General features: G+C 37.1%; 1 protein-coding gene across 1 annotated transcript in view; it reads left to right on the top strand.

Annotated features, from left to right (window-relative positions):
* The window catches only part of LOC126457717 (sterol regulatory element-binding protein cleavage-activating protein), a 229,539-nt gene that overhangs the window by 106,290 nt on the left and 109,698 nt on the right, over positions 1–13,551 (top strand). The window contains exons 12-13 of the mRNA XM_050094254.1: positions 6,781–6,963; positions 12,792–13,026. Coding sequence (XP_049950211.1) covers positions 6,781–6,963; positions 12,792–13,026 — 418 coding nt within the window. The remainder of the gene's footprint in view (positions 1–6,780; positions 6,964–12,791; positions 13,027–13,551) is intronic.

Consider the following 13,551-nt stretch of genomic DNA (forward strand, 5'->3'; position numbering starts at 1 on the left):
TGTTTCAATGTCTCTGGATGATAGAACACATCATGAGGACTGACTTTTGTGAGGCAAAATGTCTGCTTACACTTTCTGGTGACACTAGAGGTTGTTTTAAGACTGGTTACGCTCCTGAGAGGCAGCAGGGCATAGGCATTCGTATGCAGTGTTATGTGTTGCCTATAAACCAGTCATCTGCTCTGCAGGAAAGATGGCAGGCTCCGTAAAAATTAAGTATCTGTTTCACTTCTAAAATATCTTTCTCTGCTCATTCTTATTATTTTGTTGTTGAAAATCACTCTTATCAGATTACTGGGGTACATGCTGCACACTTGGTTAGTAGAAGCTACTGGTTTGGTGAAATCTTGTCATTTCAGGTTTATTGAATACTATACCTAGCATTACTCAGAAGTGCCAATGAACATTTTGTCTCTAATGAAAGTTTTTCACCAAGATGTCATCTATTGCCCCCTCTCCCCCCCAAGATATATGCTGCACAGACAGATACTATATTTATCCGATTATAAGACGAGGTTTGTACCCAGATTAGTCATTCAAAAAATGCAGGGTTGTCTTATGTTCACAGGTTAAACTAATACTGCTGAGGTCATCATTTTTACCTTGAGATTAATACAGGAGCTGCCTTACATTTACAGATGTAGCATTGACAATTCGGGTTAGATGAAGATTTATTTGGAAAGGTTGTGGAGTGTCACAAAATTTCTGAAACAAGCATTTGTTCTTGTGGTGCAGGTGCATTCGTAAGCAATGTCTTAATTTTGATACAATCTGTTTTAATGGATTATTTCTTAATTTATTTAATTCTTCCATTCTCTCTCTCTCTCTCTCTCTCTCTCTCTCACACACACACAAACACACACACACACACACACACACACACACACTCCATTGAGAATCTTTTGTAACCCCCCTTGCATAGCATAGATGGCGTTCTTTTTTAACAATTAATTATTGTTAACTGTTTCTCTGGATTGATTGGAGAAAGTTATTATGTAAGTGATAATACTTGTTAATTAACTGTGCTGAGCAAAATGTAACATTGATTTTACCAAAATATATTAGACATTAGAAAAAGAAAAAGACTTGATCATTTTCGTAGTAGCGATGAAAAAGAGATCCCATCTAAATCTTCTTCTGAGTTAGCTGCCTTTTCACTTTCAGTCAGAGTTGGATTGACCATAAAATTGGATAATACAATAGCATACATTTCTGCATAAGACAGTAAACATCTAAATAGGGGCCAGTGGTGCGCTTAGGTGTTTCGTGGATAATACTCACTGTAAGGGTATAACATGAATGAAAGGGTACATTGTATCAGGCTGCTGGTTCCGTGCATATAGAGCTGTGAGAGCACTGAGCAGATGGTGTTTGGAAGCAAGAGATGAAGGAAAATATTGTCACATTCTCACATCAGTATAGATGCGAAATCCGTTATGTATTTGAAAAAATAGCTGTGTTCTCGGGTCCCACCACAGCCACAACCTCAGAAATAGCAAAATATTTGGAAGAAGCAGCGAAATATTTGTGACAACCACGATTATAAATTTCATTGCTGCTTGTATGTTAAAGGGCCTCTTACGAGTGGGATCACGTTCATGCACAGTTGAGTAGTACCTTCTCCCACTTCTGGCTACAGATATGTGGCTGTTGGCTGTGTAAGCAGACACAGCAAGCAGCTAGAAGCTACCGGGAAAAATTTTACTGGAGCACCCAAGCTGCCAGATTCATGCATGCACAGCAGGCCCTGATCTAGGTCGGAGGGGGAGGGGGAGGAAATCCATGTTCTAGAGGGGAAAAAAACCTTGTTTCACAAAGTGCCTAGCATCCAACGCATGTTAGTCTATCAATTATTCATATGACTTTGAAACACATCCCCATCGGTTTTTGAACATTTTTGAACACATTCTAAGTTTATTTCTGAATGAAGTTGATTTGTGAATGTGTGCATAGTGTACATGATGTCTCTGTCAGGAGAATCCTCGTTGCATTTAGAAACAAACTTTCCTACAGATAAAAGGAGCTATATGAGCTGAGCGGAGTATGGCCGAACGGATGAATGCCAACCGCTGTCTGTGTGGTTGCTTGGATTTACGAATGATGAGCGTTGCTATAGTTACTAGCGAAATCCATAGCTTCAGACTACCAGAGTGGAAATAAACGAATAACAGGCAAGAAAGATTGCTCATTACCTTCTTGGTGTATCCAAGAAAATGAAAAGTTTGACAGAAAATTTTTGGCCAGATCGCTATACTAGTAAGGGCCAGTTGTACAGTCCCTGTCTAGCAGCCGCTTTAAGTTCTACTCTGGAAGTAGTGTGGAAAACACGTTGTACGAACATGTAACAACGCCTAACCAGAGAATAATCGTGGGATAACTAAACCGGTGATTCTGGCAGAGTTAGTCAACCTAACCAGCAAATAAGCTTTGACACTGGCAGGAATAGTTACAGAATTAGTGATAACAAGACTGTTTGTTAGAACAAGGAAGGGGAAGAAACGGGGACACCACACAAATTATGGAACAATATGACGACAATTCCAAGTTTATTTAAAAATTTTGTACTACTACTTTTCGGTCTCATGCTTGAGAAACTGGAGCATATGAATGAAGTGTGAAACTATTTCCTAACGTAAAGCTTTTTACTTGTAGTATGTCTAATAGGCATTTGATATTGGTACTTTGTGAATTATATTCTGTCGTTATAAAAATGACCGTTTGTGCCAAAACAGTCTCTTTTATTTGATGTGTGTTGCAATTGTGTAGTTTTAGAAAAGGCCTATTTTGTTTTATCTAGCAGACAGTGACAAAATAGACGTAATCAGATCGAGAAACCACACCAGTCTTGTGTCCTATTTGTATTAACAGCTTTTTCAGTATTAGACAACGACATTTCTATTTTTAATGTTGCAAAACATTTGATGAACTTTGATGAGGCAATAGATCCTTTCGCAGAAAGGAAAGCACGCCATGTAAAGCTGTAGCAAGATTAGGGAGAAAAAAAATTCTAGGAGCTAAGGATTGAAGAAATGTGAGTTGTTGTGCTTGTCTCATATCTTTACTGGTTTAGTGTATCCTATATTTAGTTTTATGTCACACAAAGCAGCAAGTTGGTAGCTGATTTTTGAAAATTTTTGCCGTCTTATGTCAAACGCTCAATGGTGCGGCGTGGTTCGGAAATGCCGTAGATCCGCGCAGAGCAGTCTTGAGTTATAGTGGGGAAGTGGGTAGTCTCCACCTGCCCCACATTTACATTTAGTGATTTTGCTGTTTCCTCTTCGTTTACAGCTCTCGCGTCATATGAAAACAAAACAGATTTCTGTGGCCGGGAACTCTCAAGTGAATTAAAATACATTCACATAATTACGGAAGGCTAAAATGTGTTTTTAGTTTCAGATTTTATTTTATTTCCACCTTTCTGTCAGTCAAGCGTTAATTGCCTTGCAGAACAATGAAGTTATTTTTGTCAGTTTGCTACAGAAATTTTCTTTTCTTAATCTCTTCCGCTGAGGCAGAAAATATACTTGAAGCAAAGTGTTTAATTCCACACACACTGTTTCCTGCATTTCAAGTTACAATTTCAACTTCTAGCCCATATGGCATTATGCCATAATAAATAACCAAACACGAGATAACACAGTATTGGTACTCCAAGAAAATTTACATCGCGAAAACCACATTGAAAAGCTTAATATCATGTCGTGGCCTACTTCACTGGGAATATGCAGTTTAAATGTGCACATTTTAGTATGAATCACGGAATTCCTATGCTCTTGCAGTGTCCTTTGATGACTTGTTCCTTTTATGATATAATGTAAGATCTTTTAATGTTTTACATATACGAACATACGGACTCCCTACGACATTGTAGCTGCAGAAGCGCGTTGATGCCTGTCATCTGGCGCTCTCTGGCAAATGCAGAAATGAACCTATTTCTAACAGGTCGCAGAAAAAATATTCCGAATGGTCGTTTGACAAGCGGTACTGTCTAAGTGAATTTCCTTTTACACAAGTTGAACTATCTGCGAGAATTTATGATGAATTTCTTAAATCGCAGACCATTTGACTCTCATTTAAAAGTCAAGTCTTTGATGACGAGCCATTTAGATGAATTTCGAGCCCAGAAGATCAGACATTTATGTCATTATTAAAAATTTTACAGACACTTTTGTGTGATGTACCTTAAATTGTAATAGGCGCAGAACAGACCAACATTATATGTGAAAGCTTAGCTTCTCTTGTAGCATATTAATCTCATAGACCAATATTATAAGTGAAAGCTTTGGTTTTCATGTAGCAACACTATGTATATTAATTTAAACCATTAACTTTTTCTGTTTGTGTGTTCGCGCTACTTAACAGTGATGCTGCTATTAGCTGACTGCGTCACATGTACTAAGCTCTGAATACCCACTATCATCGGCTGGCGAGATGACGTGATGTGAGCTATGACTGTCTTACAAAAGCGCATCGCAATCTCGATTTCAATGCTTCGGAAAGTAATGTGCAGTGTTTGGTGGAATTCCAATTTATACTTTCGTAATACGAAAATATGCAGTGCACATGTTGTTGCACATCAAAGATCTTTTCAAAAGGGTTTTTTTCCCTGTGATTCGTTTTCTAATGCGCCGGGAAATTCTACGCCCGTGTATAAAACCATAACCATTCAAAGGACTGATAAGTTGTATGGTTCCCAGAGAACACATACTGTCAGTTAACAGGGAAAAATTATATTTTCACCTGGGATAAAGTGTATTTTTAACCGGGAAATCCGGGAGAAATCTGGGAATTTTTTTCCTTGTCCGTGTGTAAACCCTGATATTCTTTTGGTTGAGAGGGAACATTAGTATTACTCTAATTATTATTCTATTTTACTTTCCTTTACCCCATAGCAAAGTTCCATTGCCAGTTTTCTTAATTGAAATCAGCCTTTGCATTCATAAATTGGTACAATACCCAGGATGGAATATAATTACACCACAATGAAAACCGCTCCTATCATAGCACAAAAAAGATGAATATGTCCTGGGTAGAGTTTAGAATGTAAAAGAAGGGAACTAGCTTTCCGACTTAGCAAGCAGCTTCAAAGACATTTAAATCAAATTATCTTGTCATATTCGCACTTATTTATGTGTCACTATTAGTACCTATGTCATGACTAGTAAAATATCATGATACATGATCTCATGTCATATAACATAACTCGTGCCACCCATGCCATGCAATATGAAACAACCAATCATTAAAGTTTAGGACGCATGCATGCCCACGCTAGGATACTTTCTATTATAGTTGCACCCCTACTCACCCCAATCTCTAGAAGCACATAAATTTGTGTCTGTTTGTTCTTATACCCCTCACTATACATGTAACAGGGTGGCTTTAGGCAAGAAATGGCCTTCTCAGGGAAGAAATCGACCTCCCCCCTTACCCAAAAATCAAAGCATTGTTTTAATGCCACCCTAAGAATAAATCAATCTTCAGAAATTTATCCCTCCAGGCAAGCTTTTTTAGTGATAATCAACTGTAATAACCAATGTTTTTTATAATTGCTTCCAAATGAATCATTTACAGTGCAAAACATTTTTACAAAACACAGTTTCATGTGGAGATGTGTGATTTTTCACATGTAAAACCCAAACTGTGAAATATGTTTATTTTATTATCTGTATCACTTTAATCCATCTGAGCATGTGTGATTAACATAAAATTGGATCTTACATGCATTTCATGTGCAGCTCTAGACTGCTATAGTATGGCAATGGATAAAGGTTTTCACATAAAATCTGAATGAAGCTAGGTTTTTGAAAGTGAGTTTTGATTTTATTGTAATATGCATTTTTTATTTATTTGATTCACTGTAAACCATTTCTGTGCATTCAATTCACATAAGAAGTAATTTATATGCTACATTTAGCTTCACTTTAAACCTTTGTATCTTAACAATGGCTAAAGATTATTGGAGAAATAAAATTCTGTTTTGATTTTAACCATTTATCTACCTTTGTGTAAAGTTTGAACAGATTTGTACAAGTTTAAAGTATAGAAGTGTCATGCCTTAAAAATCTCCCAGAGAAACATGGTTTTTCCACATAAAATCCAAACAAAGCATAACATTTTTCCAATGGTTATAATTTACCTTAGACCAAGGTTCGATACGTAGTAGTATTTAAAGATGACTAATTTTACATATAAAATCCAAGCAGGGGCAACTGTTTTTGCACATAAAATCCAAATTATTCACACGCAAATGGTGCCAATAATTGAGCATTAATTTCAGCCCAATTAAAATCTTTCACAAGGTGAATTAAGTAGTTCGCAAAGCTTGCCTGGGCACGAGCTGTGGTTCATTGTTCAAACCTTGCTTAGTATATTGTAACACACAACTGCAGTATGGCAGATGTTAGAATGACTGGCTATATGAATGGTCACTAGTCCATGCTAGACTTTTTACTCCATATTCTTAGCTCAAATAGGAACTGAGCACAAAGACCCACCCCATCCCCCCTCCCCCCTGCCCCCCTAAACGGTGCTTCTGTGCTGTAATGATTTAAAAGGATAAATCACTTCTTTTTTTTTTTTTTTTTTTTTTTTTTTTGTGTGTGTGTGTGTGTGTGTGTGTGTGTGCGTGTGTGTGTGTGTGTGTGTGTGTGTTTAGGCGCAAGAGCAGGGGCATACACGGACTATTCAGTGCCTCATTATGTTGTGAGTGATTGTCTACTATTGTAAGCACTTTGTACTCATAATGTATATTTGTCTTTGATGTGTTGAATTTTGCAGAAAAGAGCCATACCACCACTTCTCACTGATTCCAAGGACAAGGGAAGTAATGGAGGAAATCATTACAGTAATGGGAATAGTAATGGGGGTAGTATACTTTCTGGTCTGCCGTGCCAAAAACTTTTGCCTCAGCCAAGCCGCTGGGAACCTGCCGTTAGTGTCAAAGAAGCTCGTCGTTGGCAGGTACATTAGTATTTCTTATAGATATATCTTCTGCTGCACTTAATAATTTCCTTGCAAACATTTTTTATGGATAAACTGAAAAGATATTGATTGCCAAGTCTCTTGTCTTTCATTGGCTTTAGAGTCTTTTATCATTCCAAATTATTTAAGTGTTTCTGAGCTACCAGCTGCATGTATTAAATATTTAATTAATTTATTATTGTAATATTAATTTGTACCCTCAGTTGGACACCTTAGCAAAGTCATATTATCTTGTGTGCTCACTATTTGTGTAACTTTTACACTCATTGACTCATATCTGATGCATCGGCATCTTTCTAAGTGCTATATTTTAACTATGCTAAGTTGAAACATGCTGTATGAAAATTTATTCAATAATGGACACACACGCAGCATTCATCATGTAAATAAATGATCTTTGCGCACATCTGACATCACAGGTCAGTTAGTTCAGTGATTGAAACAGGGAAAGGACACACCACTACCAGTAGGCTCGATGTTCAGCCAACCTTAAGGTTGAGAACAGCTTTACCTGTAATTCATCTTGCGTCTATATCTCACCACCATCTCACCACCATTCAGTGACTAGTAAATCAATGCTGCTACGTTACTCCACTTTCAACTGCAACTCCTCCACAAATTCCAGCAGAGTTTACTCCACTACAACACCAGTTCAAGATTACCGTGAGACAGTCCAGCAACAATATCATACAATTTGGCATTGACCAATTGCTAGCAGTAAAATGCCTCCGTTACTGATGAAGAGTTATTGAATCCTTCTAGTTGTCATTAAAAAAGTGGAGTTAATTTGTGCTTTGTCTCACCTACATCATCACAGGTAGAGAGGTCCATAGGTGGCAGCCCCTTCTAGAGCCTCTGGACAGTGCCTATTTACTGTCACCATGGCAACATGATAGACACAACTTTTATTAATAGGAAGTATCTTCCATATTAACTTGTAAGGAATTTATAGATTTTACTTGTGATTGTATGTGAGTTTGTGTCCATACTCAGCTTGAAGACTAATGTGTTTGCTCAACCATCCACATTTGCAAAAGCATTAACATTTACACATTTTGAAGGTAGATGCCTTCATCATCAGAAATACCTAATACAATGTTTTACTTTGAATGGAAAGCATTGACAAAAGTTTGTTGCTGCAGATTTTGCATGGATGAATGTTTGTTAGTGCAGGTCATACAATGCAGATTTCTTGGCAGTATGGGGCAATTGTTATTGTGCAGCAGTATCAAACCTTTTGAGAAAAAGTCCAGACATTATTACTTGTCAGGGAAACTGTTAACATCACTTTACTGGCAGAAATTTGAGATCCTAAGTGTTGAGCACCCATAAGCTCCTCGTGACATTTGAGGTACATACTTGGTCTTGTGAAATGAGGAGGGAGGGAAAATTCATATTTGTCAGTCTGTTAGTTCTGACGAAGGACATTGTTCAAAAGCTGTACTATGGTTTCAGTCTTATGTCCTACATGCAGTTAAAGTCTTTAGATATATGGTGATTGATTATCTTTTCTCTTTCCACAACTTGTAAATATTGATGACACTTTTCTGCATGAATTAAACTATTCAGTCCTGTTTCACTTGCTTTTGTAGTGTAAACATGTTTTAACATAGAACCATATTTACCTAATAATAAGATACGGTTTTTTCCCAGATTCCTCATTCAAAAAATAGAGGGTTATCTTAGATTCCCAGATTAAACTACCAGTGCTGAGGTCTCCCTTTGTACGAGGGGCGTTCAGAAAGTAAGCTCCGATCGATCGCGAAATGGAAACGACTATGAAAATCCGATAAAGCTTTGCACAGATGTGTTGGGTAGTGTCTCTAGTATAACCCCAGTTAGCATCACGTCGCTCTTCTCATTTCTGATCTCGCAGTGAGTGCGTAAAGATGTCTAGAAAATAGTGTCTGCCGCCAAGTACGAGGGCCTGGTGAGAAATTTCGCCTGAAGCTATGCAGCTGACATTACATAACTGTCGTGCTGTTTCTTCTTCAAGACAATTCTCAGCCGCATTCTGCAGGGGCAATGAAGATGCTCCTGCATCGTTTTCAAATGGAAATGTGAGATTACCCACAATACAGTCTGCAATTGTCTCCCCCTGAGTTTCATCTCTGGTCACATGAACCACTGTCTTTGAAGACAACATTTTGACAAAGACAACGAGGTGTAGGCCAGCGTGGAGAATTGGCGGAAAGCACTGGCGGCTGCCTTCTATGAAAAGTTGGTACAACGCTATGACAAAAGTCTAAGTCAGAACGGCGACTACGTAGAGAAGTAGCTGAAAGGTGTAGCTAATTGTTACAAGTAAAACATTTCTGATGTTCACTGTGGTTTCAATTTGGCAATCAATCGGAGCTTACTTTCTGAACAGGCCTCGTACATTGTATAATCGATTAGGTAAACATTTTCTATACCAAAGCATCATTTCCTGCCAGTTTAACACTACAGACCATATTGGAAACGATGTGTTTCGAAGAGGTCCTTAATGTTGTTTATCTATAAAACTGCATACTTCCATAATACTCATGTATAAAGACAAAAACGTTCAAACACAATATATGTTAACTCTGTAAGCAGTGAAATCAAGATGGTAGCTGTCTGATTCATGCTGTTGGTCAGTCATATCATAGAGCAATACACATGCAGCACCAATAAAATAAGGATGATTAGTATCTCGTATTGGAGGTGTTTTGAAACCGTCTCTGCAGCTACAGGAATATTTGTATTTTGAAACCAAGCATGTTTCATTTTACAGAAATAATGTCAAAAGACAGTTCGTTAAAAAAAATGTTGATGTTACTGATGATTATAATATAAAACTGATAGATTGGTACTTACCACATGACAGAGGAGATGTTGAATTGCCCTATCTGCTTGCAAATTTCGAGGTATTCTGATGTTTGGCGCTGTTGATTCTGGCCTAATCCCACAGTGCTTTGCAGAACTATGCATTTCTTGATATAAAAGATAGCAAAGTGCAGCACCACAAATCAGTGTTGTGTTAAGACAGAATCAACAGCATTCATGTACCTGGAAAATGTGCAAACAGACAGCATTTCCTGATGTGAGCGAAAATTGGATATAAAATACCATAGGAAAGTCAACATCTCTTGTACAAAACTGTTTTTTGATCAAGGAAGCAATTCAAATTGTAAATATAGTTCAATAGAGACAACTGATATGTTTTGTTTCATTAATACAAAACAGGCTGGGTGACAAAATATGCATTTTCTTGTTGCAAAGACCGATTTAAAATATCTTCAATATTTATATAGCAACTATAGACAGTATGGCCACACAAATGAAGTTAATATCTCAAATTAAATGTAAACAGTATTGCAGAAATAAAGTCTGTGCCTTTACAAATTGTGATTAGGCAGAAACCTAATAGCACAGCTCATGAACAACAGTGACATTTATATTCTTGCTTGTCAAAAATATTAAGCTGTTTATTTCTGAATAGGCCAATATCACAAATTCCATTGCTCATGTGCAGGACCCTTAAAGCTGCAACTGCTTTGCAACACCAATTTTCAATTTTGGCTGCAGTGTTAATCCGAAGTTGTGCAATTTCTTCCTTCTCGGCTGTAGGGAGCTGAGAGGACACCACATTGTCGGTATTCAGTATGCATGTATTATGTGTGCTGCAATGACTGTAAACTGCACCAATCAATAACGGGTGAAAACTAGATCTGTGACTTTGTCAAGAAACATGGATCTACGAGTTCAGTTGCCAACTGGTTCACACAGACAGTATGACACTAATTTTAAGTCAATGATGATGATTCATGAAAAAGCAGCCACAAACAGGTGTGCAGCAGACAGAAAATTTGGTGTCATAGAAGTGAATGTGAAAGGATTCAAAAAGTGCTGCATATCCAATGCTATGGATGGTTCAGAAGATGACATACTACGGGAAGAGTGTTACGAAGAAAGAAATAGCATTAGACTTACAAATTAAGATAGTTATACCTGTGATGAAGGTGGTGGTAGTGGTGACTATGATTAAAAATATTAATGCCACAAAGATAGTAAGAAAAAACAAAGTTAAAATAAAAATTAAGGTAAACCTTTTCTTTTTGTTTATTTCATTTCTCCTCTTAATATCAGATTGTAGACGATCAATAAATGATGTAAGTTTAGAATAAGCATAATATTAACTTTTTTAGGTGGTACTTGATATTGATAAAACTGTAAATTTAGGTTAGAGTGTGTTAAAAATAAACTTTTCCCATTCAGCCTCTTGAAAAGGAGAGTGGGGATGGGGATCGTCATCAATACGAAGGTAAATACAGTATTTATCTGTTTATTTTTTCTTCCCTCCTGGTAAGCCTGTCCAGACTTGAGGATTCTGGGCAACTTTTACAAACTCTACTGCTTTTCATAAACCTCACCAATCCTTTTCCATCATCCATCTTCCTTCCACTTCAGTCCTTTTCCTTCCTTTAACATCAAGGTTCACTTATTAAGTATACTTTGGAATGTGAGAGTTAAAAGCATGCTGTTTGATGGTGTCATTGGGAATAGTGCATTGTTAGTTCTCATAAACAAATGGAATTATCTACTCTATGAGAGAATGAGGACTAGCTGTGCAGGGTGGTATGACAGTATGATACCACATCAAAGTATTTAACCTCATTGTCCATTTATAACAAGCAAGAGCAGTTTCTCAAACTTTTTTTCAGCTGCGTTATCCTCTCTTCCTGTTTCATACATGATTCCATTTCCTTGTCTCTTGCTGTAGCTTTCTTACAATTTGTTCTTTCCCTTAGATGGTTTTCATTGTGTTTCATCCTATACACTTTTCCTGATTAAAATTTAAGCATGAATGCTTACTACTTATTAATTGCACATTTTTACACCCTTAGTCGTAACAGGCAAGTAAAAATATTATTTCACTTTTCTTTGCAGTTTCCATCACCTTTCTTCTCTTAAGGAATATTTCCTGATTGCACCGTTATCAGTGACAGCTGTACTGTCACAATACCAAGCCTTTAGTAGTTGGACAATGCTTGTCACAGTGTTAAATTATATTTCTCATACACATATTTTTTGATTGCAGCTTTGGTTCTCTCCAAAAAAATTTGAAATTCCACCTTCTCCCAATTTCTCCATCTCCCTTCACCTTACTGTTTTTATTTTCCCTTCCAAAATAGTAAACACTTTTAACGTTAGGTTGGCCCATAAGTTCTGAAATTTGTTTTCCACAAAAATTTACAAGAAATGGACAGCAAATCAATAAATAATACATTCTCCATTGTTATTTACAACTTCTTACTGGTGGTCAACAAGCTGTTCAGTCCCTGAAAGAAATTCCAGTCAATGAAATAGCCCAGTCTAATGATGTGAAAAGAACAGAAAGCATATCAGCATAAAAACAGTAAACAGTGGAAAACCCAAGATGGAATAATGACAGCATTATGAAAATTGCTACTCATCATATGGAAGAGACTTTGACTTGCAGAAAGGCACATCAAAAAGGCTGCTATAGATTTGAGCTTCCAACCAAAAGGCCTTCTTCCAAAGTAGAAAACACACACACACACACACACACACACACACACACACACACACACACACACACACACACACACACACAAAAAAAGCACAACTCATACTCATATGACCACTGCCTGTGCCACTGAGAGTCTGGCCTCCAGAGGCAGCTCAGTGCCACCTTTATGTGGTGATAGCAATATGTACTTTTCATAATAGTATCAAAAAAGTAAACAGACTATTTTGTAGAGCACAAATTCTCTATTGAATAACATAAAATGTGTAACCAAAACTTTGTATTTTTCATGCAGGCTGCACTCCAACTCTACAACATTTCAGTGAGTGGTCATTACATCACCGTTCTTCCACCACTCCACCTATTGGCTCCAGTGTCTCCTCAAGCAGCTAGAATAGCTCGCCATCCTGATGATATTCCGGGATCTCTCAGTCCTGGATCTTCAGGAAGTGGACCTCCTGGATGGGAAACTTTGGCTGCTGCACTTGATTCAGGGGATTTCGATCTGAATTCTGCTGACCTTAGGCATGGTAAGTAGGAATGCAAAATGATGAAAGTGGATATAAGTTCAAGCTATAACTTCTCTCGTACATGCAGAAAGTCAAAATTTAAGTACTGGTTGGTCACTGATTTTTTTTATCTGTATGTATCTGTTGGTGAAATATTTAACTCAGCCCGCTTATCAAATTTTCTCTGCAAATGTTTCTTTTTTGGTCCCCCTTTTTGCACTAATGATCCCAACAGGCACTTACCAAGTCCTTTCTCACTTCAGGCAATAATATTTGTTGCAGTTTTGTTGAAATAACCATATAGCTCATTGATTAAATACAACCAAAATTTCCTTCAGCGAACATCTGAAATTTCATGTGCCACTAATGAACGAAATAATACTAGACATTTAATCACTGAATGTTTCTAGTTAATGTAATTCCTGTGTTTTCCATTTACAATAATATTCACTTTTTAAAAAAGGTAATGATTTTAATAGACTTGTCACACAATAATTAATATACAAACAGTGGAAACTCTAGGTTGTAATATTGTTGGAAGATGTG

Source organism: Schistocerca serialis, chromosome 2, assembly GCF_023864345.2.
Source record: "Schistocerca serialis cubense isolate TAMUIC-IGC-003099 chromosome 2, iqSchSeri2.2, whole genome shotgun sequence".
Lineage (NCBI taxonomy): Eukaryota > Metazoa > Arthropoda > Insecta > Orthoptera > Acrididae > Schistocerca > Schistocerca serialis.